The sequence below is a fragment of the Botryllus schlosseri genome, chromosome 5 (genome assembly GCF_051294905.1).
Source record: "Botryllus schlosseri isolate E-star chromosome 5, Bs_hap1, whole genome shotgun sequence".
Classification (NCBI taxonomy): domain Eukaryota; kingdom Metazoa; phylum Chordata; class Ascidiacea; order Stolidobranchia; family Styelidae; genus Botryllus; species Botryllus schlosseri.
Window position 1 is genome coordinate 17,329,466 of NC_137240.1, and position 23,589 is coordinate 17,353,054.

Consider the following 23,589-nt stretch of genomic DNA (forward strand, 5'->3'; position numbering starts at 1 on the left):
AACACCAGAGGTGACCGGTAAAGAACTATTTTTCCTTTTCGAAATTCGAAGTACTCCAAGTAGGTTATGCCAATTTACACTACTTACTCTGTCAGTTTTTTACACAAAACTTGGCCCAGAAGATTTATTTTTTGCTTACTTTGCAATCGCTACTTCTACTGTAGAAAACAAGTGCTCTGGCCCCTAATCATCACGTGTACACTGTACAAATTGCAGTATTTGGTTGTATTAAGTTTCGTAAATAGCTACGTTACTTCTACTGTAGAAATTTGTGACATAAGTTCTACTTCTATTTGAGTTCCAACGATGAATACTTTTACATCCTCTAGTATACCCAGACTGGAATTTACCATTTGCATGTACATGTGCAAGTACGAGCACGGTAGTTATTAAATCATGATGAATTTTGGAGACTATTAGATGAGGCGCCATCAATAGGCAATCATCTGAAGCGCGTGGAAGAGAATGAGCGGTTGTACGGGTCTTACTATTATGTTATACGGAGCAAATGAAATAACTCCAATCACTGCTTAAATTACGTATCAAGAGAGAAGGTGGGAAATTTGTATATTAGCCTTAAGGACACGGAAACAAAATGCCTTACGGACATCGGTGCACGTGGTAACCCCCGAGACTGTGAGGCAATTCTGAAACAAGCCGTACGAAGCATCCAACGTTAACGACAGCACCGAAGTGCTACTTGGCGTTCTCCAATACGAGGTTCCGATCCCGATTGCCAACAGCACGCAACACGCCGAAGCGAGAAGAAACGCGAACACCCCGCAGCAATTAGGTCTGTGGCCCATGACGAGGCTCTAATTAAATCTGAACATGCAGAAAAGAGATGCGATAAGATAATTTTGGGTCATCTTCTGCAAGATGAATACACGAATTGCAGCGGAATCATAATCTAGTATCGATAGCAATGATTCTAGCAGTGAGAGATGATTATATTTCCAGTACCGAAATTGTACAGTACGACACTCGAAACATTTATTGGTCGTACCACATCGTCCTAAACGGGTAGCATGTTCGACAGTTTATAGAAAACTTGAAATGGCGTTTCTGTGAAGAATGGTGATCTACCCGCAGCATCGTCAGTGCTACTACATAAACCCGATATTCCCAAACTGTGTGCCGCGACACATGAGTGTGCCGCCACAGATTCTCAGGTGTACCACGAATCTTTTTGTAATATTGGTGAAAATCTTCATATTTTTTGGAATGAAGCATGCATCCTGGCATATGCGACTTGAAAGCGCTCAAACTGCCTAATCGCTGATAAATGAGCACACGTGACCATTGCGATAGAACCAATCATGGCGTTGCCGATGACTTACGTATTTGTTATGTAATAATTGACCTGCTATGTGTCGAAGAAAGTCTATAATTTCACGCCCCTAATGAATCAAGTCATAAAAACGAACAAACAAAAACATACTCTGCTGTCTGGACTCCAACCTGCAATGCGTTATTACTTTTCGGGATTTGTTATCAACAACTTTAGATAGGTATTAGTTTATTTGAAAGCAGTGAATGAAGCAATTCCGCAGAAAAAGAGCTCATTGATTTACGAAAACGATGTTTCCACATAAATGGAGAGAGAGAGAGAGTCTTTATTTTTTCATCCAACTAAAATACATAACAAACAGACGGCAATGATGGTGGTACAGAAAATATGCCTGTAGGCCACATTGTACAGTATTTGGTATAACTATAGTCTGATCACACCCGATGAGTTATGGCCGACTTCTTCCACATCCTTTGCCCCGGGAGCAAAAGCCAACAGGATTTTACTGCCATGTGCATTGTGCATCTCCATGACTATGTGAACATATCCTTTTTGTTTGACTGATATTAAAAGTTACATGCACGCGAAAGAGACTGCTTGGAATTGACGATGAGATGCGGCTGTTTGTCAACAATGTAACCTTGTGTCAGTCGTATTACTAAGCATGGTCCTCCCAATATCTCGTAATCTCTTTTAAAAGCTACTTTCTTAGGTCAGTGTGCCGCGGGAGTTTTATAATTTTTCTACTGTGCCACAAGCCAAAAAAGTTTGTGAAGCACTGATATATATAGTCAATACTGTACTATGAAGTAGGTATTGTTTAGAAATCTTGATTGTTTTTGATGTGTCGAAGAAATTACAATCTATTTTACTGCTTCATACAAATCACATGTTTTAACTTCCACGTCGTTTACACTGCCATGACGTCGTAGTGAGAGGTTCTTGGACACTCGATTCGGAAGTTAATCAATCAATTGAGTACTTGATATTATCCAGCTCATATAGGCCTATATATGACTCTGCTGATAACAGGCTCGCGCCAAATCAATGGGCCAAGGCGTGGCGATATCCAAGGCCGTCATAATTTGGGAACTATGTCCAATGAGGGTTAGGCTACACTAGAAGATTCAACGATCCCTATCCTTTCCCTGCCCGAATATACTCAAAAGATCTAATGTAATGAAATATATGAATATATCAAAAGAACGTGGCCACGTGGACACGGTGTTTTTATACATGAAACTCTTCGGCTCGCTTAAAATAAAGACGAAACAAAGCAAACTAGAATACTTGGCTCTGGACAGTACTCAAGCAACAGTATTCATAACTAGGCTTAGCTTGGACGAATTGATAGCAAAGCCAAACGGCAATCGACTCAGTCCGACATTTCTAGATTCAATTATTACCCCTCGGATCTATGTCAGCTGATTGCGAAATTTCAACTCAATACCCTGAACTAAACAAAGCTCTTTGTAGGCACTACATCGTCGAATACAGGAAGGGGAATTGTTGACAATCGTAATGAATAGAGCTACTCACTTTGAAACAATACATAATCAGTAATTGTATTCCTAGATAGGACTACTCGTTGTCATAACTGAACTCAAACAATTCAATGGCTACATTATAGTCACGATATTAGGTCTGGTGAAAATCCCCCTGAAGGGGTTCGATTTCAAGTCGAGCATTGGAGTAGGCCTCTGCCACTTATTTTGATGTGATGGGAGTATGGATGACTTGCACAATTTAAATATGCACCACAGGTAGGCCAACACCGCATCAACAACATCATCTGGTATTTATTGGTCTCGCCTATGCCACATATAACTTTTTCACGGACATGTTAAACTTGCGCTACACGATCGTCATGATATGGTATGACCAAGCTAGGTTTCAATGCTTCAGCACCGGAAAGGTAGCATTGGAACGATAATTCCAGATTTTGTTAGTGGTAAGGGTGACATAATTTCGACATTGGAATTTGTCGCCTTTCACAATTCGAATAGGATCGTTAAACTCGATTGTCGGGCCTGATTAGACACTACTGAAGTCGTTGTGCCCAGGCCTGCATTTTATTCCTTTTCTGAAATACCGCCACGTCATAGCTTTCCTCGTGCATTTTAATAAAGTACAGACTCAGAGTCCTGCTCCGATTGCAGTTGATATTGCCATGCCGACGCTCTAATCAGTCTACTGTCTACTGCGTTCAAAAATACGAAGGTTCGGTCCAGCTAAACGACAGCTAAGCGTTTCCTGGATGATAAACTACAACGACATTCTAAGCAATATGAGTTTACTATCAAATATGACGCAGCATGGTGAATAGTAATCAGTGGGTGCCATTACTCAATTTGCCAACAGGTTTGATAGATGTGTGGGAATTTTGATCGCAGCTTGCAAAGCATGAAATAAACATCACTGTTGCATACTGCGCAGTGTGCAGTGCACGCGGTTCCATGTGTCAGTATGTTTACAACTGTTGATAAATATGTTGTGAAAGTATGATGCATTTCAGAAACACGATGTACAGACAACCGGAAACGTTCAGTGCTAATGCAGAGAAATACGTTCTCATTCACCAATTAGAGATTTTAAAATCATGCAACCGCCTCAAGCAACTATCCGGCTACAGCACTAAGGATGGGAAGCTGACATGTTTGTAGGTCAAAATATTTGCAGCAATACCACAGCGCAAAGGATAAATTTTGACGCAAGCCAAAATTGGGGGCGAGGGCACCCTAAAAAGCGAAAGCTAAAATCATGATTTAATCTTACGATTCTTACAAAATACAGTTGGAGCGCTTATCGATATCGAATTCGGAATGGTCAGGAGGGTGTAATGATTTGTAGCGTTTTTCGTATTCCGACATTTACAACTGCAGTGCACCGAATTGTCCTGACAACTCTGATGAAATGGTTGTCGTTAGTTGGCGTGCTATGCCCCATCCCATTCCCATTCCAACGTTCTATAGATACGTTCTGAATCAAGTATTGTGTCGTACACGACTTTTGTCACTGACCGCCGCGATCAGCCAGATTACAAATTTGCGTCGGTATTGGCAACGGGGTCACAGATATATCGAAACGCTGCAAAAGAGCGTGTTGTTACATTTGCAGTCAGCCATATATACAGGGCAGATATCGACTGATACTCACAGTCGTTATAGCTTATAACAAGGTGACATGTGTCGCTGGTCGAAAATGTTCTGCCACTGGAAATGTGAATTCAATGGTTGCGACTTCGTCAGCGCTAAGCACGTCTTCAAATGTGGTTAACCAGAAAGCAACTGCATCGGAAAATTCCACCCGAAATCGGATCTAATTCTGGTGAACGACTTTCGGGTTGCTTGCGACTATTTATCATGAAGCAGTCATGGATCAAACATAAACATCACTTGGTAAGTCTTTTATACCGAAGTCCTAATCCTGCATATATGCACGAAGGACGCATGGAAGAGAAGAGAATGAGAGAGCGACAAAGAGTCAAACAACACATGCATCATGAGCGCGGTCATTTAAAAGTTAGGCCTGGCTCTCTAGCATTAACCCAAGATAATATCACAGCAAACAATACGTTCAGTCGTTCATATTGCCAAAATTATTCCACCCGAAACATTGCGACTGGCTCTTTAAACAGGAGCGAACGCCGGTAAATAAGAGACAGTCGAAAAGCTAGGAGTTGAATAAATTATGGCAATATGAACGTGTTGTTTGTTGCAATATTGAAGTTCTGTACTTCCCTATTTAAGATAATATCAGTATGTAAAAGCTCCTTTTTAGATTGATAGACCGCACACGACACTTTCGATATGTGGCGAGGTAGCGTATTGGTATGGTCCACAGCTGCCACACCAATAGGTTGCTGGTCCGAGTCGGACCGAGGTCGACTCCAGAATTCCATCCCAAGTGTTGTAGGTTTATCTATGCTCCACCTTGCCATCTGGTCGACACAAGCGGTGTCTTACAGAAGCCTAGAAGCGCGCAGGTAAAGAATTCAGTATAAAGAATATCGGCCTGGCGTAAAAGACCATTGCACCGAGAAAACACCGTGAATAACACGAACAACACTTCCGATATCGTCCAATCTGCTCATTACATGTCATTACATCTTTTACAACGCATGCACATTGCATATTGTGTGTCTAATGTAAATGAGAATATAGTAGTATCGCTTGATTATGGTTTTGGCTGTAATTAAAGTCAGCTAGCACATTGGCTAAGCCTAGATTGCCGACGTTTACTATGCAATTTGTTAACATTTTATGAATTTTCATGTTCGATTATTACAAGACATTTGCTTTTGCAACGCTAGCTACTAAGATTGCTGATATTTACATGCGTATGAGAGATAGTTAATATTTGTTCGTGCGTTCGGTTTTTTAGCAATTTTTAGCCATTCAATACACCACAAAAATTGCGACAGAATGAAAAGTTAGGAATGTCATCGAAACGACTTGGAGTAGTCTTTGAAATCAGACACCCACCTTGGCCTAGGCGACGTAAAGAGGAGGCATGCACACTGAATGAAAAGTGAATGAAGATAATATAGAAAAGCAAGCGACAAAATGAGGTGGCATGTCACGGAAGGCGAGATCGATAGGTCAGGTCGAGTTCCGGCAATCTTGAGAACGGACTAGTATTCATTTAGTAGAAATTGCTTGTATTTCGACTTGTTCCTGTATTCCACGCCCTTAATATTTGCTATTAGCATTTATAATTCAATTCAAAACAGTAAAGGTAGCCACTATAGCATACTACCCATTTCCAAGTTCGCTGAAATTATTTCTCTCTCTGTGTACGCAGAATCGCGAGAGTCGTTTAGTCCCCATTGTCCAGTGTGAGCTCGATACGACTCGCTGATCTCTCAGATCCGCGCCGGAATGAAGAGTAAACCACATATTTGCAAGCCAAAAGACGGGATATAGCATTGAATGACTGACATTGAGTATGGTACTCATGGGGCATTTCACATGTCTGACCAGTACCAACATTCGAGCATACATGTTTTGCCTGAAAAAGTCTATTTATCGGTTTATAGTCGAGTAATGTCACATCATCGCAGAAGAAACAAATAAATACTTGTAATTCCTGATGTTGCTCATAATAATCGCAAAGCTAGTTATATACTAGCATTTATTGGACTTGGTCGTTGGATTTCGTCAATCACACAAGGCTTTGAATGTACACTACTGTGTAAAATCAAAATTAAAAAGGACTCCGTTAAGTTTGTTGTATGGCAGGAGCGCGACCAGTTCAAGTTAAGTGGACACTTTCTAAGTGGTACGCAAGTCCTTTGCGCGAGTTGGAAATACAATCTCCAGAGACTTAGAAATCCAGGAGACACCGATGCATTGTGGCGAGTTAGCGTAGTGGTGTGTCCACCGCTGCAACACCAATGGAATGTGGGCTCGAGCCCGACCGAGGTCGACTCCAGAATTCCACCCAAGTGTTTGAGGTTCATCGAGTCTCTTCCTCGCCATCTCATACACCCAGAAGATGTCTTAAAAAGGCCTAAAAGTAGGTGATACTACAAGTCGAAATATACAGAATTAAAATTTGAGAAAATCGGCTTGGTGGTCTATAGTAGTCGACAAAGCACCACGAATACCATATACAACAACATCACTTGCGATTCAGTACGACACTATTGGGCGAGTTCCAGTCCGTATGTACATTTTAGTGTTCATGGTGTGCCAATTATAACGGTAGCTTTACACTAGAGGTGGTCAGTACTGAAGTACTCTAGTAGCTATGCTTTAGAATATTTCCACTTCGACTTGGTTAGGAAAAACTGTTTACATTTTGCGACTTGGATTTTAAAAAGTAGAAAGTAGATTTGCGATAAGTTTGCATCATTTTGTGGATGCACTTAGAGTAGTTCCATAGGCATTCCTCCCTCTTTTCATTACGATTTATCCACTGTTCCCGACACAATGTTTTCCGAGAGATTGAGGCATTGTGGGTATCAAGGTATCAATGAGATCAGCGGTTCTCAACCTTTTTGGACATGCCCTCACCTTGGAGATGGTCAAAAAAATCGCGCCCCCTGACCCCCTGCAATTATCGTCATGTCAAAAAGAACACATCATCTAATACAGAGGTGGGCAACCTTTTTGCTAATCACGGCTGCATTTCAATTACTTATGTAGCTGAAGGCCGCATTCAAGGGCACAGCCGTAAACCCAAAACATACCTATGTTGAACTGTCCATATTCATTCGCGGTGAACTCCGGACTATTCTACTTTTCACAACGACGTATTGTACGCACCGAAATCGTGAGTGACAATGTGATGAATAGTTGCTGGGATAGCATATTGTCGCGCAGAGCGCAATAATTCTTCAGATTCACGAATGAGTTCCGTAATTAATAGTAGCAGTATCACATATTACTATAAAGTATTTATCCTTTCTCAACCCATGTGATAAGAATCACCGGTAGAGTTTATGGATGGAGTGCTTTCGAAAATTTAGGGCAAGTTATAAAGGATAATGCATCTTCGGCTGGGCCAATTGTTATTAGTCACTTTGTTTAATACTGTTATTTCTTGACACCCCATCGGGATTGTCGATTGTATCGACAGTTGAAATAGTGGAAATATATTGAAATTGCCCAAAAGTACCATAAACAAATTTATTTCGCGAGGAGCATACGATTCCGATTCCGGCTTAGATTGAGAAGGGCGCTCCTATATTAAAATCGAAAAATAAAGTCGTGTTAAATTGCGCGGAGCGCGAAGAAAATGTCAAGATTAATTAAAATCTCTCAAAAATTCGGGAGTGAATTTGTAATTTCAATTTGCATGTCGACGGCCGCCAACACATACTAATTGAATTAGGTGTCGACGGCCGCACAAATTCCCTTCTACGACCGCATGTTGCCCTACGGCCGCAGGTTGCCCACCCCTGCTCTAATAGTCTACATATGGTATATCCTATACGCCAAGTTTGAATCTGCATTCCAATTGTTGAGTCTTTTACATTTCTGACGAATTTCCTCAAACTTGTTTGAAAATAACAAAAAGCATTGAGAACAGGACATCAATTTATTTCAAGGTAGGTTGCACTGAGACTATAATCCTAATGCTGGTAGTGACTACAGAGAGCACGGCGTCGTTCTGTCCAGCCATGCTAAATGTGATCAGTTTTTGAATTGAATTAAATTGTGTTGATTTAGGTTATCCTATAATTGAGGGCGAAACCGGGCAAACTATATGTATATTGCATCCAAGTCTGTCTTGAGCAGTGCAGTTCGCCAGCTATTAACAGCAGCTACCCAGCGCACCGAGCTTTAGGATACTGGCAAAGGTATGTAGTAATGAATGACTTACACGTGGGAATTGCTCTATATCAGAAGTCTCAAACACGCGGCCCGCGGGCCGCATGCGGTCCGCTAGAACATTTTGTGTGGCACGCGACTGCATTTTATAGAATTTCAAGTATTCGAAAATATATTCAATTGCCACATTTTTTTTAGATATAAGAGCTTAAAGTTTCCCCTAAAACTACTATCAAAATCACTTAAATATCAACCAACTGCTCTATCGCATCACTTTTAAAAGCTACCATGGGGTAGAATATCAGCTATTACATGTCTAGTTCATGATGATAAAACATGACTGGTTTTTGATTCGGGACTGAAAATTGTGATTTGGTTTGGTGCGAACTTTCGTAAAATTACTCGATTTCAGATTAACTGGTGATTAAATAAAAATGACTCGGGGTGAGTCGGGTCAAACGTTAAAATCAGCGAAAGAGTTGTGACTCGGAACGATGACTTGGTAATCCTACGGACGCAACAATCTATGAGACCGTCCTGGGGAATAGTAATATACCAAAAGGTCGTAGCTTGCGTTGTGTAGGGTATATAGCTATCTAATCAGGTCAGTATGGCAACTATCGGCATTATGTGACCACCATGACGTATAGTTGGTTACATGCTGGGTGTGGTTTCTTGTTTGTTCTCTTGATCCATGTTAATATCGGTGGTAAGTAAGGTAGTAGTACGCTCCACAGCTATAACACCAATGTATTCATCAGCGATTGGACATTTCTGTTACAGGGGCTCTTAACCAGGGTCCGTAGACCCCTTCGGGGTGCGAAGCACCACATCGTTCGAATGCAATAGCTGTAACCTTAAATTGTGGTATGTGATATCTATACTTACATAGCATGCGTTGTCCTTATAGTGTTTTCGATTGCAATAGTTATTTACCTGGTCGATATTCTATGTTATGATTCCATATGTGTATTTGCCGACTTGTAGCACGGGCCACTTCTAGACAACCAAAGATGTTTACATCCATCTACCTTGGATATGGCCTATTTCCACCCGCTTTGAAAAGCAATTGATTTCAGCGGTCAATAAGTGTTACGACACAGTGAAGGCCAACGTGATTTTCCCTACAACGCAACTGCTCCCTGCAACATGTAAAGACGTGCTTCCCGCACTTCAACAAAGCAATGTAGTTTACGAATTTAAGTGTCACTGTGATTGTGGCTACGTGGGAAGAACGTCAAAGCGCTTGCAGGAACGCATAAATCAGCATGTCCCTAGATTCATTATAACACGCTCGGTCAAAAGCTCACCCTTAGCTCATCCGCTCAAGATTGATGCGGAACAATCAAAGGCCATAAATTCTGCAATTGGCAAACACTTGTTGGATAATCCCGCCTGTGCGAAAAATTATCGAGACGAGAGATTTCGCATACTCGGGAAGGGTCGTTCACAGTTTCATTTGTGTGCCTTCGAGTCGACTTGTATCAAAATACACCATCCAAGGCTGTGTAAACAAAAAGAGTTCGTGTATCATCTAAAAATAGTACATTGAACACTCACGTATTCGACATTTCGTGCTGGTGACGTCATATTTTGTGCTACGATTCTTGATATACGATGTTCTTTAGGCACATGGACTTTATCTACAAATAAAGTCCACAAACAGTGTCCGTTCCAATCCATAAGAAAAAGGGTTGAACAAGCAAAGAACAATGCAATACCGAAATTAGGTTCATGAATAATTTTTTTGTGTTTCTTTTCATACTTTTCGATGAGTAATCTGTAATAAATCGATTAAAACTGAATATTTCACGTGCGTGAGTGTTTGTTTGTGTGTATGTGTGCGTGTGGGAGGGAGGAGGGGTCCGTGCCTCACCAGACATGAACCTCACCGCACGTCACTGCATGTAGGCCATACCAGAAAAGGTCCATGACGTTTCACGAAGTCCGGGAACAAGTCATTTAATGCGCGAGTGCTCTGCACAGGTGAGGACTCGGGAAGGGGGTAGTTGTCGCGATACTTCTTGAAACTACTTGTCAGAACTTACATTATCTCCTGCACTTGAAGAAGTCTTGCCCTGTTTTGGAAGTTGCTATTTCTGCTTGTGGTTGAGTAGGAACATACGGCGTTACTTCTACTTCTACTTGAGCAGCAACAGCTGCTACTTTGATTACCTCTACTTTATCCCAGGCTGATAGACTGTCATGGTGATTCCTGTACTGCATACCTTTCGGGTTTGGTTGGATTCGGGCAAGTGATAGGAAATATATCGCCCGTAAAACCGATCGGCTATTATAAAACGATATTAACTACGTACCAATGTTCGGAAGGTAGGTCAAAGAATGCTTTGCGCACTCGGTTGATTGCGCAATATATAAATACCACAGCCTGAGGTAATGATTAACCAGCAAGTTTTCGATAGTTGCAAACGCTGGAAGTGCGGCAATAGATTACAAATGTCCGGTCGAGTGTATTCGTAGCAAGTATGAAAAGATTTTAGTCATGACGTTTCGTTGCGAGTTATCCATTGTAATGCCAGGATTGTATGAATCGACTCAGAGATAGAGTGCGAGTTGCCTGGAATGGAAGAATGTTAAAGCATATAACCACTTCCAGACAATTTCGTACTTGTCTCGTCAATATGCGTCCTTATACATTTCCTTCGTGCATACTTCAGGTAGAATATGGCCAATGATAATGATGCATCACCAAATTTATTCTCGGCGTACTACAGGCCACATAAGCTGTTTTGATGGTAACGATAGGAACTCCAGTTGCCGAATTCTCGGGCTATAGTTACGCAGCAATCGCTTCTATATACGCTATGTATAGTAAGCCGACTACAACTTCATTGGAATATGGTCATTGGACTGCTTACCAGTCTCTTGTAACGATGTTGTGCGGCTCCAATATTCTCGCTGCATTCAGAAATAAACACAATTATTTCAGTGGCTCGGTCTGCTATTATCAGTGTATTCAATTCATATCACGCTTAATTGACGATATCACAGGAATAAGCTAATCGTTTCGCAAAACAAAACATTACAATGTGGTGTCTTCACTTACAGACAGGTTTTCCTTATTGCTGTATATTTATATATTGAAAATATATTGAAAATATATTGCATCATGGTGAAGAAAAGTCCATTACCTGATTTGGTTATGCCTGAAGTAGCTGTGCATGAATATGTTTTGGATCGTATGAAGGAATACGGAGATGACAAGGCGATGGTAAGTGTCGTTGTGGAATATAGCAGTAATCAATCGGCGTGACATACCCATTACGTAAACAATTCCTTCAAAGAATCACTCGGCGCGGATTCATAAGTGTTGAAAGATCTCTCCGTCAACATCCCATAATCAACATCACCTTTAGGCTATAACGTCAGGTCAAGGCGATACGACTGCGAACCGACCCTTGATAGACTGGAGACAACTTTACGTTATAGAATGTGTATATAGCCTCATTTTCCCGAACAATAAGGATGTAATACAGCGTCAAAGTGCCACCGCATCATATCAACGAACATACTCGATTTAAAACGAGAAACCGCACCGTTTTGATTTCCCGTGGAGGTGATCGAAACTATCGGTAGTGTTAGTTATTTCTGTTACAAGCTGCCAATAAATATGTCCTCAGGATTCTCGGAAACAACTTTGATCGCGAAAGCTTGTCTGTGGCAACTGAGCCTCAACAGCTTGCAACTCGCTTTATTAATCTGTTTGTGGAAGCAGCGGTAAAATTAGGCAAATTTGCATCGAGAATGGCAATCAAACGCAGGTAACACGATTATGCGTAATTAACGTTTTTCGATACACCAAAGTTGGATGAATGATACACGTTCCAGCTGATCGTATACGACGTAGGCGTACAATTGCATCTGTCTCACATTGACCTTTTCCTGTGATGACGGAAGTAAGGCGAGATGCGAGCCAACTGCATTTTCTGAAAAATGAAGTTTGATGCAAAAGTGGATGGAGTGCTTGTCACACCGACACAATATCACCCACCTACCCCAAGCGCGTGCGGTACACGTTAACAAAACCCACTGCAGCACAGAAGTCTGTCTCCATTAGAATTGCTGTATTTGACTCCTTTTCATATCTGTTTAATGGCGTCACCAGTTTTCACTACCCCTCAATTGATCGGTTAAGTCGCGTTAATATAAAAATATATTTTAGTCTCCCGCAATTTTCAAAGGCATTTTTTTCATTGCGATTTGTCTACTGTTCCCGACACTACTTTTGCGAGAGATTGAGGCATTGTAGGTATCCAGGTATCAATTAGAAATTCCCACATGGGCTTGAAATTAATATGACATATCTATAGTAGGCTACTCACAAACACTTTGATCTGTGTGATCGATACCGTGTTGTTGTCTGCTATACAGGTGGACTATACCCGGAAAAGGTCCATGACGTTTCGCGAAGTCCGGGAACAAGTCATCAAATGCGCAAGTGCTCTGCACAGGCGAGGACTCAGAAAAGGGGAAGTGGTCGCGATATGCGCCACAAACCGCTTGGAATACGGTGTTCTACTGTTAGCAGTCTCGGCTTGCGGAGGCATTTCCACAACCTGCAATCCTCTGTATCAAGAAGGTAGGTTGATCTGCGTAGGCGGTCTCATAAAAAGCCTAGAAATGAGCCGTCCTACAAGTGGGCAGATACTGAATAATATCAGCCTCGTGTAAAAAACTTGCATAGTCGAAACGCCATGAATAACAAAAACAGAAGCAAGATCTGTTTGGGCATTAATCACAGATACTATGCATGCGAGCTATCCGTCAGAGCTGGTTAGAGTAGTGAACTTTTGTACTCTCAAGTACAAGTAACGAGTTCCACGACATGTCCAAACTACTTCGACTAGAAGTGTAGGAAATGAAGTTCTGAAAGTATATACTGAAGTGAGTGGTTGAAAATACATTTGTTGGTCCCATAATTTTAGCAGTTAATGGGAGATGGCGTGCCTTCTTCCGAAATTGCAAGATACAACCAACGCAAAATCACCGATGACACTCCAAATAAGTACAAGTTTTTAAAATATTTCCGTTATCTTATTGCGGGACGAATTCGTATATGTTTCCACTTACAAACGCAATGTAAACATACCCCAAAACTATTCAGCTGAAATTCTTCAACAATTCAAGTTGTCCAAGCCTTCTTTTGCGTTCTGCGAAGCCGATATTTACCCAAGAATCAAGCGCATCACCGAAGATCTGCCAACATTACGGGTGAGGACTGCGAGCACTACATGCTCCGAGGGCTTATTGTAACTATATTTCAGGAAGTCTTCACTTTCGGCGGAACTAGCGACAGCATTTCCTATGAAACACTTGTGCTGCGAGACGACGGAAAAGGTAAAATTGAACGGCGAAATATGGTGACTTTCCGAGGATAATGGATGCTGCCAAAATGTTTTCACACTCTCAACTTCAATTTGAGATCAGATAAATATTAGAGCGCAGTGCCCCTTTAAATAGCGATAATAGAGTTTTTTTCTTTCTCCCAAACGTTACAAACGATGTCTAAACATGACAATTGACTGGAAGGGCGCACAGGACAAAAAAGGGATAACATATTTCGGAATCGGGAAAGGAGGACACTTTTATCTAATCAGAAAAGTTGATTTATCAAGACTGAAAATAGTCGATTTAGCTATTTTTGCTGTTCGACTCCCGATTCACACACTTTTTACTTATATTTAGTGGTGTCGATTAGAAAAGGTCGTCACTTTCGATCGAACCCCGACCATATTATGACTTAACCAATCGAATTTATGCTATCATAGGGGTTTCACACGGCCTGAACGTACCTCACGCATATCTCTTCACAGATTATCCTACTTCAGTAAAAATTTATCCAAAAGATGACCTCTTCATTTTACCATACTCCAGTGGGACTACGGGGCTACCCAAAGGTGTCATGCTGTCGCATTATAATTTGATTTATCAAATTATCGCTACTTCGTGAGTACTTAACCTCATTTCCTATCATATGAATTGCAGCCACATCTGGGCTTCACAGATGTTTCGATGGGCCTATTGCAGCAGGCAACAATACCCCAATTGTGGAATACCGAACAAAATACAGAATACCGATCCACTTCCCTCGTTGAAATAGTCGAATAACAGTAGCCCTATCCACGATAGAGCTGTATCTGGAGGTATACGTATAATGGAACCTATATCATTGGCGGATATATACAGTATAGGGGAGTAGTTTCAAATCAGAAATTCACGGATCCCTGGCATGATTCTTGAAAATGTTCCAGGGGATTCGTCGGTGCCCTGGATAACGACATAAAACATATGGAATTTTATATCATGTAAATGTAGGACAGTGGTTTTCACCTGATCGCGACCCAATTTCCAATTGGAAAATATTTCGCGGCCCACCTCTAAATTTAGTGAACAGATTCCTAAGAAAAGAACATCACCATATTTGCCCAGATCTTGTCTGGATTTTGGAAAGACGTTTGACCTTTGATTACCTTTGATGTTTGGCAACAACTTGCCGGCATGAAAAAAATATAGCGTGGTCAATCGTTTCCATATTTTTGGAGAAAACCATAATAAAGATTTATCGTACTTTTGTCTTAGTTTTGGATCATTGTAATTCAGACAACATGATTGCGTTAGTTTGAATATGGTTTATTTTAATTTTGGTAACCTGATAGGTTTGGGAGTCTTGATCGTCATGATTTTTTTGCGTTAGAGACAAATTGAGGTTGTAATCACTGGCAGAGGTGCTATTGTATACTTAACCCTCCAGAGAATCATTAGCTAGGCAAGATCGTTTAAACACTTAAATATTGCTTGCAGCGCTACATTGTATCAGGCCAGAAGCTCCTGCTTTTACATGGTGGTTCCGATGTTTCACACGTTCGGCTATAGCATGACTATCTACCATCTCGCCATGGGTGCTCTGAACGTCTTCGATTCGAGATTTGATGTCGAAAGAGTATTGCAAGCCATTCAGGAACACAAAGTAACGAAATAGGCAAGGGTAGTGAAGTTGGGTGACGATCACACACACACACACACACACACACACACACGCACACACGCACGCACGCAAGCACGCACGCGCGCACGCACGCACGCACGCACGCACGCACGCACACATAGAGACACATGAACAAAGTTAATAAATGCGAATAGCGTAGTGGATACACGACGCTGTTTCTTAGCGTTTATAGCGCTCGTACCCTTTGGAATTTCATGAAATATTCTCGCACCTCCTGTATAAAATGGCCAACAGACGTACAAATTGAAATGATAGTAATTAGTCTAAATCAGGGGTGGGCAAACTACGGCCCGCAACACCGTTTTGTGTGGCCCACGAAAGCCCCAATAAGCGTTGTACAAATATTGATTAAATGCTTACTAAAAACGGATGGATTCAAATACAAATGTTGAATGCGGCCCGCGAGATAAAAGTTTTACCCACCCCTGTTCTTAATGTATTTATAACTTCGTAGTTGAATCAATGTGTGACAAATTATTCTAATTTTCCGGTCTTTTTAACCGTATATAATAATAAAATTCAAGTACCAGTCTGATGACTACTTACCCTTATCATCTTCAATCTATTCAAATTATTCCCTGACTCATTGATTTCGGATTCAGATTTATATTTGCCAACCCAGCAACAAAGTAACTTGTTTCGCATTCTTCACAAATACGCCGAAAGTGCGTATAATTTTCAATTAAATGTCGTCCCCCCTACTATCGTGGTGCACGTCCTACTGGAGAACATGTGCAATATGTGGTGTTTACGTCATTGCGTTCAGCACGTTGGCTACTCTTCACGCATAAATGTTTCAGATGTGGGTTTTCAAATGGGGACTTCATAGGTTACCACCATTCTTGAATAACAGGCCATGGACTCCATCAATACATCGCATTGTACATTGTGTGTGTCTTATCCGATGATAATATCATCCGACGATTATTGACGATTATAGTTGGAGCATCCAGGAGGGCCCACTTCCAGTTGCATTGAGACTGTATACACCTAATGGAGAATTGTGGAAATAGAATCCAGAAAAGTTGATTGACAGCGGGGTAATGTAGTCTCTGTTTAAATATTATATTTACTACTAGGTGAGCACCTTCACTGCCGTTCCGCCTATGATGATTCTCATGACCCAAACCAAGTTGTTATCGAAATATGACGTCTCGTCTCTGAAAAGAGTTCCGGTAGGTGCCGCCCCCACGGCCCAGAGTCTCATCGACACCATGGAGAAAATGTACAGCGTCAGCGTAGTTCCGTGTACGTATCGTTGCGTCTATTCACTCTCTGCACGAAACGTCATTCTGACGAATAATACACAGGCTACGGGCTGACGGAAATGGTCCCGTTGTCGATGACCGACCCGATGGTGAGAAAAAGCATGTCCGTCGGCATCATCTCTCCGAATACCGTCATTAAGGTGAGACTTTATCACTTTCTTAGGCGCTCAACTAGACAATAGAGAATACTGCCTCAATTTATTGACCACGATGAAAATATTTCGAAGGGCGAATTTTATTAATGAAATCATTTGTTCTCTCATTAACCAAACACTATAACGTTTCACCGCCAGCATCTGGCAGAGGTGCACCGAATTTGGTCGCGCGCACAAGGTGCGAGCTCGGCCCTAGCTCGATAGTGATACTGTAACTTGTTGTGCACCCAGCACGAAGTTCGAGACATACTAAAATGCCATGAATCCGCCCCTATCGATATAACAGCAGCATACATTCAAACGCAATGTGTCGCCGATAGCCGAAGCGTCTATGATATATCTGCTTGGAGCTAGAACGGCCGGTCCTAATTTGCATCGTCATACAATTTTCTCGCACAATCGCACCGCCCCAAATCGACTAGAAATTCTCATAACAAAAAGCAAGTATTACAGTTGAACTACACCTATTGTGGCGCGGGCATTTAATGCTTGGATGGAATAGGTGACAAATGTCGTAACAGCTTCTGTGAACGTTGAAAACACATATGGCGATCGAATGAGTTATGTGACTGCGACGTGATTGATCTTGCCAGTCGCCCAGATTTTTATGGCTTGTGCATCGCTCAATGTTGTGTATAAGTTTGTGTCGGTACCTGGAACCCCCATAGGCTGGCCGTGTTATTTTTGGCATTTCAGGAGCCGGATGCCAAAACTGCCAAAAATAAAAATTTGAAAATGCCAAAAATAAGCAATTTTTGGCATATGCTTATTGGCACCGATTACGATGGATACTGCACATTTTGTGGTTTCGTTTGATATTATTAACCTATGAAATCGTTAGGTTTTTTCTTCTTCTTATTGTTTGTTGGCACTGATTATACGTGGATGCTGCACATTATGGGGTGTCTTTTGACAAACTAGCCCAAATAAAGCGTTTTTTGTGACTAATTCGAGGCTGAAACTATCTATTTAGAGGACGATGCCAAAACTGCCAAAAATCAAAATCAAAAAATGCCAAAAATAAGTTATTTTTGGCAGTTTTGGCATGTGCCAAGAATAGCACGGCATGCCCATAGGTGTATGCGATTGGAGCTTGCATTTGTTTTCGTGTAGGTAATTGATCCAGACACCGGAAAGGAGTTGGGGGTCGGCGAGGATGGTGAAATATTAGCCAAGGGACCGCAGGTAGGGCAAGTCGCATGAATAGTACGGAATTGAAATAGAATAAAAAGTCATTCCCTAGAGTCTTGCTATCTTTTTACCAGTTACCTACAAGTAGGCTACTGTATTACAACATATGTATGGATATTGGATAGCTTTTCCTAATGAACGGCAACTTGAAATCGTTGATATACAGATATAGTAAACGACGCTTGGTCTTCCCAGAGTCGTTTGGTAACTCCACACAAAAGAGCATTAATTTTATTTTTCTGAATTGAACTGTCAAGTCATGCATCCGTCAGTTGACGATCAAACTTCGAGGAAGTCAACTCTTAGGTTTATTGTTGCTCAAATGAGAACACTTCATTGCAGAGGTGGTCAGTAACGGAGTACTTCTACTTTTTGGAAGTACTCAAGTAGTTTTCCTCTACTTCCGGTACTTACTCAAGTAGATCTGATTTTCTCTACTTCTACTTCGTAACATTTTGTGATCTACTTACTTACTGTTTCGCTATTTTCGGTTTGTCAAGTAGAAGTAGTTTAATCCCCCAGTACGTAAGATAGCCTGAGGAATTCCGGTGCTGTTTTCACGGAGTACCAACATTTAATATTCATAGAAGTCAAGTAAAGCCCAGAAATTTTGTTGAGCTTCGCGCACAGTAGTAATGGAGTGACAAATACGTTTTCACGAAAGTATTAGTGAATTTAATTTAGGTACCGGATTGCTTGGTTCCGCTCACACCGCATTATCACCCATATAAAATATTTCATCACAGTAAATATGGCCCGCCAAAACGTTTGATACTACCGTTTCGCAATCTAGCAATTAGCCATGATATCGTAATCTAGCAGTCCATTACGTGCCTTGCTAATCTGGAAATACCAGCTTTTTGAACGTTACACCTGTTTTAGCAGCTAAACTTTGAAGCTTTGTGGACAAAAGACATGAATTATATTTTCCTCTTTTTAGAAATGTTTTTTGTATTTTACTTTCAATTCCGAGTATCATACTTTGAGTCCCAATTACTTTCAGTTCTTTTTTCTGCAGAACATACAAACATGAAGCATAGAAGCAAATGTTGTAATACCTCTATTTTCCGAAAGTAAAGCTAACATAAATTTAAATTTTACGATCCACAATATATGTTATTAACGTATACTAATCGCGCAAAGTGTTGAAACCGTATCCGATACAACTTGTCCGTATTGCTCTTCGCCTAAACTTGGGGCCTTATAATATGGGGTAGGGTGCCATGCCATGATATTCTCAAAAACGGCGTCTTCTAGTAAACAAAGGGTTAGTATCGCATTTTCATATCAACACTATAATTTACATCCCATGATGCGAAAGAATGCTTATTCTGTGGAATATTGATACCTCCTGGGTTCCATCAATACGAATCAAGCTCTCTGCACCTTCCGCATAGCTCAATTTGCAGCTTTTGACAGTCCATGCGAGCGCGAATTAAGACTGTTTTCAAAACTACTTGCTTACTTGAGTAGATTTAAAGTCAGTCAATTCTACTTCTCTTCCAAATAGTTTTAGGGGGCTTATGGAAGAATTACTTATACTTATACTTGAGTAGCTTTCTTGACCACTTTGACCACCTCTGCTTCATTGTCGCGCTTCGCAATCGATACAGTGTCCTAAAATCGCATTAAGATGCTAAAGGGATACCTGAGAAATCCTGAAGCCACCGCAAGAACAATTGATAAGGACGGATGGTTTCACACCGGTGACATTGGGCATTACGATGACGACGGAAATCTGTACATCGTGGACCGACTGAAAGAATTAATCAAATACAAAGGATTCCAAGTTTGTACTTACTTCTGAAAATAAGATAGGTTAGTAGTTATTAAAGGTATCGCGGGCTGTATTTTAAAATGCAAGCAGAGATAAGCAGGAATTCCACTTCCTTATACATTATAAACGTTTTCTACTTATCCTATTGTTATTTAGTCCCTTAGCGACAGGATGTGCTCTATACCCTCTTGAGATTCTTGGATTTGGATATTTTCACGCTACATTCGTTATTCTCTTGATAGCGTGTCTGTAATGTCACTTCGTTGTTGTAAATTTTCATCCGCTGCACTAATGATAATTCATTCTGACCACGTCTCACGTTACTGCATAGACTCTTTTTTACTCGATGCAATTTAAGGTATGAAATGCACTTATGATTCCAGTGCCAGCCCCCACGATATGCAGCATACTCCATTAAATTGTTGCGCTTCTCTGTTGTAAAGGTTGCACCTGCGGAATTGGAGGCGCTTTTGCTTACTCACTCACAAATCAAGGACGTCGCTGTCATAGGGATCCCTGACTCCAGCGCTGGGGAGTTGCCTAAAGCATTTGTAGTGAGAGGGAATACTTCCTTGACAGAGAGTGCAATCATAACATTCGTAGAAGGTGAGTTGTAAATCAGTTCGTTACGCATCGTCGCGCTGAGTTATTTGATCGTCTATATTTCTATTGATATTCATGGTGTTTCGACTGCATATATCATTTTGCTCCAGCGCGATATTCATGATTATGATCCCGTATCTGTCGAGTTAGCTGATGTCATCTTCCACAGGTAAAGTGTCGAATTACAAACGTTTGCGAGGCGGAGTTCAGTTCATGTCCGCGATCCCGAAGTCGCCAAGTGGAAAGATCCTTCGGCGGGAGCTTCGAAAGCTACCCGTCAATACCTCGCATATATAAATTAACTGCTTTGATATAGTACAGTTCTCCGATCCAATGAAATGATGAATAAATGATGAAAAATGGCGTGACACGGTTTTGATTGAGTAACTGATAGAACGCGTGGACATATTCTATATCGTATATAGCCGATATGTGCCACTTCTGACCCGTTGGCCTAAAGCAACAGTTCATTGGTTTCTGGTGGGGAGTAGACCCATTTGTTCAACACTATATACAGGACAATCTACATATTTACGGAGACAGATGCGCAATTACCGTTACCAGCTAACTGCTCTGGAATGCATGTATGGAAAATGATAATGTGAATTGTTCATAAAAACTCATTTTACCTCTGGGTAAACAATCATGGCGTCACAAACGCATCCAGCACGACCAGTATGACATGAAACAACGCTTTTGCTAAATTTTGAGCGTTACCGGCATCGGTTCACAATATGTTTTATATTGCAGTTATAGGCGATTGTCTTGCCTATTGGTTTGGCTGTGCGTCTTGTGTACCCAAACAAGCAAATGGCTTCTCCGTAATGACAAAAGTTTTGGGTAGTGGGGAATAGAGACTCGGAATAAATTTGAAGTGGCGAATGAAGACAAAAGGTTGGGAAGCATACTGGCCTAAAGCGACCAACAAAGAAACATACTGCGGTCGAGAACTCAGTACCACTTTTATTGGTGTGCAGCGTGGAAAACGGATTTTTAATATAGCCTATGGTTTCCTATATTCTGACCCAGCTGAAATGGGCTGAGAGAAGCGACGAAACACATAAAATGACACTGGAATCACATAAACTTATGGGTTACCTATGACGACTTTGCAAATGATTTGCGTCAAATTGTGTCAAATAGCTCGAATATTTTCACCTCCGGATATAAATTGTTGTTATGTATATTGTCCTTTATTCGATATTATTGGTAACTGACAAAAGTTCCCGCTACAACGAAGACACCGTGGTTTTTAACCAGGGTTCCCTGAGCCAGTCTCGGGGGTTCCAGCGGAGGTCAAGATAGACACTCAACGCAAACATGGGATTCGTGATGACACGCCCTCTTATTATTTACCTGTATTACTGCATGAAATATATTTTTCCGTATCGGAAAACAGGATGGTGTCGCATGTAAATGCCGATTTCGTTTTCCTTTCAATTTGGGTCGCATCTGGAAAAGGTTACTGATCACTGCTCTATCTACTGATAAAACGCCGCTAAATTGTACTGTCGAAATTCAACGAACTTTGTTTAAACGTTTTCCTATAGCCTTCACATATGACTGTTCCTAAACGAGTTGTAGTTTCGTACAGCGCTTGCAGCATTGTGATATGCGCTAAATCGAAAGCCGACCAATAACTTCATATCACGACACCATGCAGAAAACTTACGAATTCTTTTCAAATTTCGAAATCAATTTAAAATTTGGGGTCACAACTCTCTAATTAAACTTCTTGCATTTGGGAATTGAGATGTGAAAGTCGAATATATTTGGCGGACGGACAGGAAACTAGCCCCGGAACGGCAATTTAGAGCCCCTGGACTACGCAACCATTATCGACACGCCAAAGTGACTGGGAGATACAGGTAATCGTGATTTTTTTTATCGCAATCGAGTAAGACGATTGCAGTACCTTCAAGTAATAGTAATCTGGGGCAACACCATGCGGTAGCATCACTGTGGTCATCGAAGCGTACAGTGCGTTCTCTCACTGTCATGTTACTTTATATATAAAGCCGTTTGACTGTGCTTTTATCAGTTCCTTCAAGTACTGTTTGCAATGAACTTGTTACGCGCTTAAAATCTATAATATTTTACCGAATTTTAAAATAATCGTAATCGACTGCTTTGCATTTAGTCAATTTTTAGTAAACGGGCGATTACTAAACTCTATATATTATTATAAGGACTATGGCATGAACTAGGGTTATTACCATACGTCCTCTTTCAAGAGGATTGTCCTCTTTTTTCAATAAATTGAAAGTGTGGTCGGAAGACTCCTAAATGTCCTCTTTTTTTGGAATTTGTCCACTTTTTCTATAAAAAAAGGATTAGTATGCGACCAAAATTGCGACCCAGACGTAGCGAACGTCAGAGTTTCGTGAGAAATCGGGTAAATCGGTAGTCTAGTCAAAGTGATACCTTTTTTAAAATTTTTTAGTCAACACAGTACTATCGATCGAAAATATTTTAAAATCACCAGTTTTCTTGTCCGGTGCTGAAGCTTTCAGAATTTTTGAAAAGTGTCCTTATTCTGGAGGATATCAAAATATGGTACCCCTACATAAACAGAACAGAATATCGTGCGTTTTATTGAGTTATTGACAGTAGACACACCGAATTTGTTATTTCACTCCTCACTACATCCCATTATCCCAAGTATGCTGCAGATTGCTATTTGCTGCTACTATATTGTATTCACGTACTAACCAATTCAGCGCGTTCGTAGTCCGTAGTAGACTGTACAAAAGTCGGACAAAATGAATATAAGTCTAGTAACCGTACGCGTACATTCTCGTTGAGTGTGGCTGCTGCTCAGAACGGTTTTAGTAACTTGCCATCAATGATCAGATACTTTGCGTCCTACATATTGAGTACTTGACTTTCCAATGTTCCAAGCTCATTTTGAAAAAGCCCGGCTTCGATAAGGAGGTATAAAAGAAATGAAGGAATGATATCTAAACGTTCCGTATTTCCCCACTATTGGACTATCAAGGA

The 23,589-nt window shown here is 41.0% G+C and overlaps 3 protein-coding genes across 4 annotated transcripts in view; 2 read left to right on the top strand and 1 right to left on the bottom strand.

Moving 5' to 3' along the window:
* Positions 1–23,589, bottom strand: part of LOC145439811 (stAR-related lipid transfer protein 5-like) — a 304,908-nt gene that overhangs the window by 81,448 nt on the left and 199,871 nt on the right. The window contains exon 2 of one of the 2 annotated variants that reach the window (XM_080317454.1): positions 605–825. The exons of the other annotated variant lie outside the window; for it this stretch is intronic. Within the exon in view, the coding sequence (XP_080173580.1) occupies positions 605–806 (202 nt within the window). The 5' untranslated portion in view covers positions 807–825. The remainder of the gene's footprint in view (positions 1–604; positions 826–23,589) is intronic. 2 annotated transcript variants of the gene reach the window in all.
* Positions 218–23,589, top strand: part of LOC145439803 (lysosomal protective protein-like) — a 199,830-nt gene continuing 176,458 nt past the window's right edge. The window contains exon 1 of the mRNA XM_080317439.1: positions 218–231. The gene's annotated coding sequence lies outside the window, so the exon portion shown is untranslated. The remainder of the gene's footprint in view (positions 232–23,589) is intronic.
* LOC145439801 (uncharacterized) lies at positions 221–20,957 on the top strand. Its single transcript, XM_080317435.1, has 13 exons — positions 221–237; positions 11,642–11,800; positions 12,961–13,168; positions 13,694–13,800; positions 13,854–13,926; positions 14,403–14,535; positions 15,391–15,556; positions 16,675–16,843; positions 16,906–17,003; positions 18,132–18,203; positions 19,843–19,998; positions 20,430–20,592; positions 20,759–20,957. The coding sequence occupies exons 2-13, from the start codon at positions 11,699–11,701 to the stop codon at positions 20,884–20,886; spliced, it is 1,575 nt and encodes a 524-aa protein (XP_080173561.1). The 5' UTR covers positions 221–237; positions 11,642–11,698; the 3' UTR covers positions 20,887–20,957.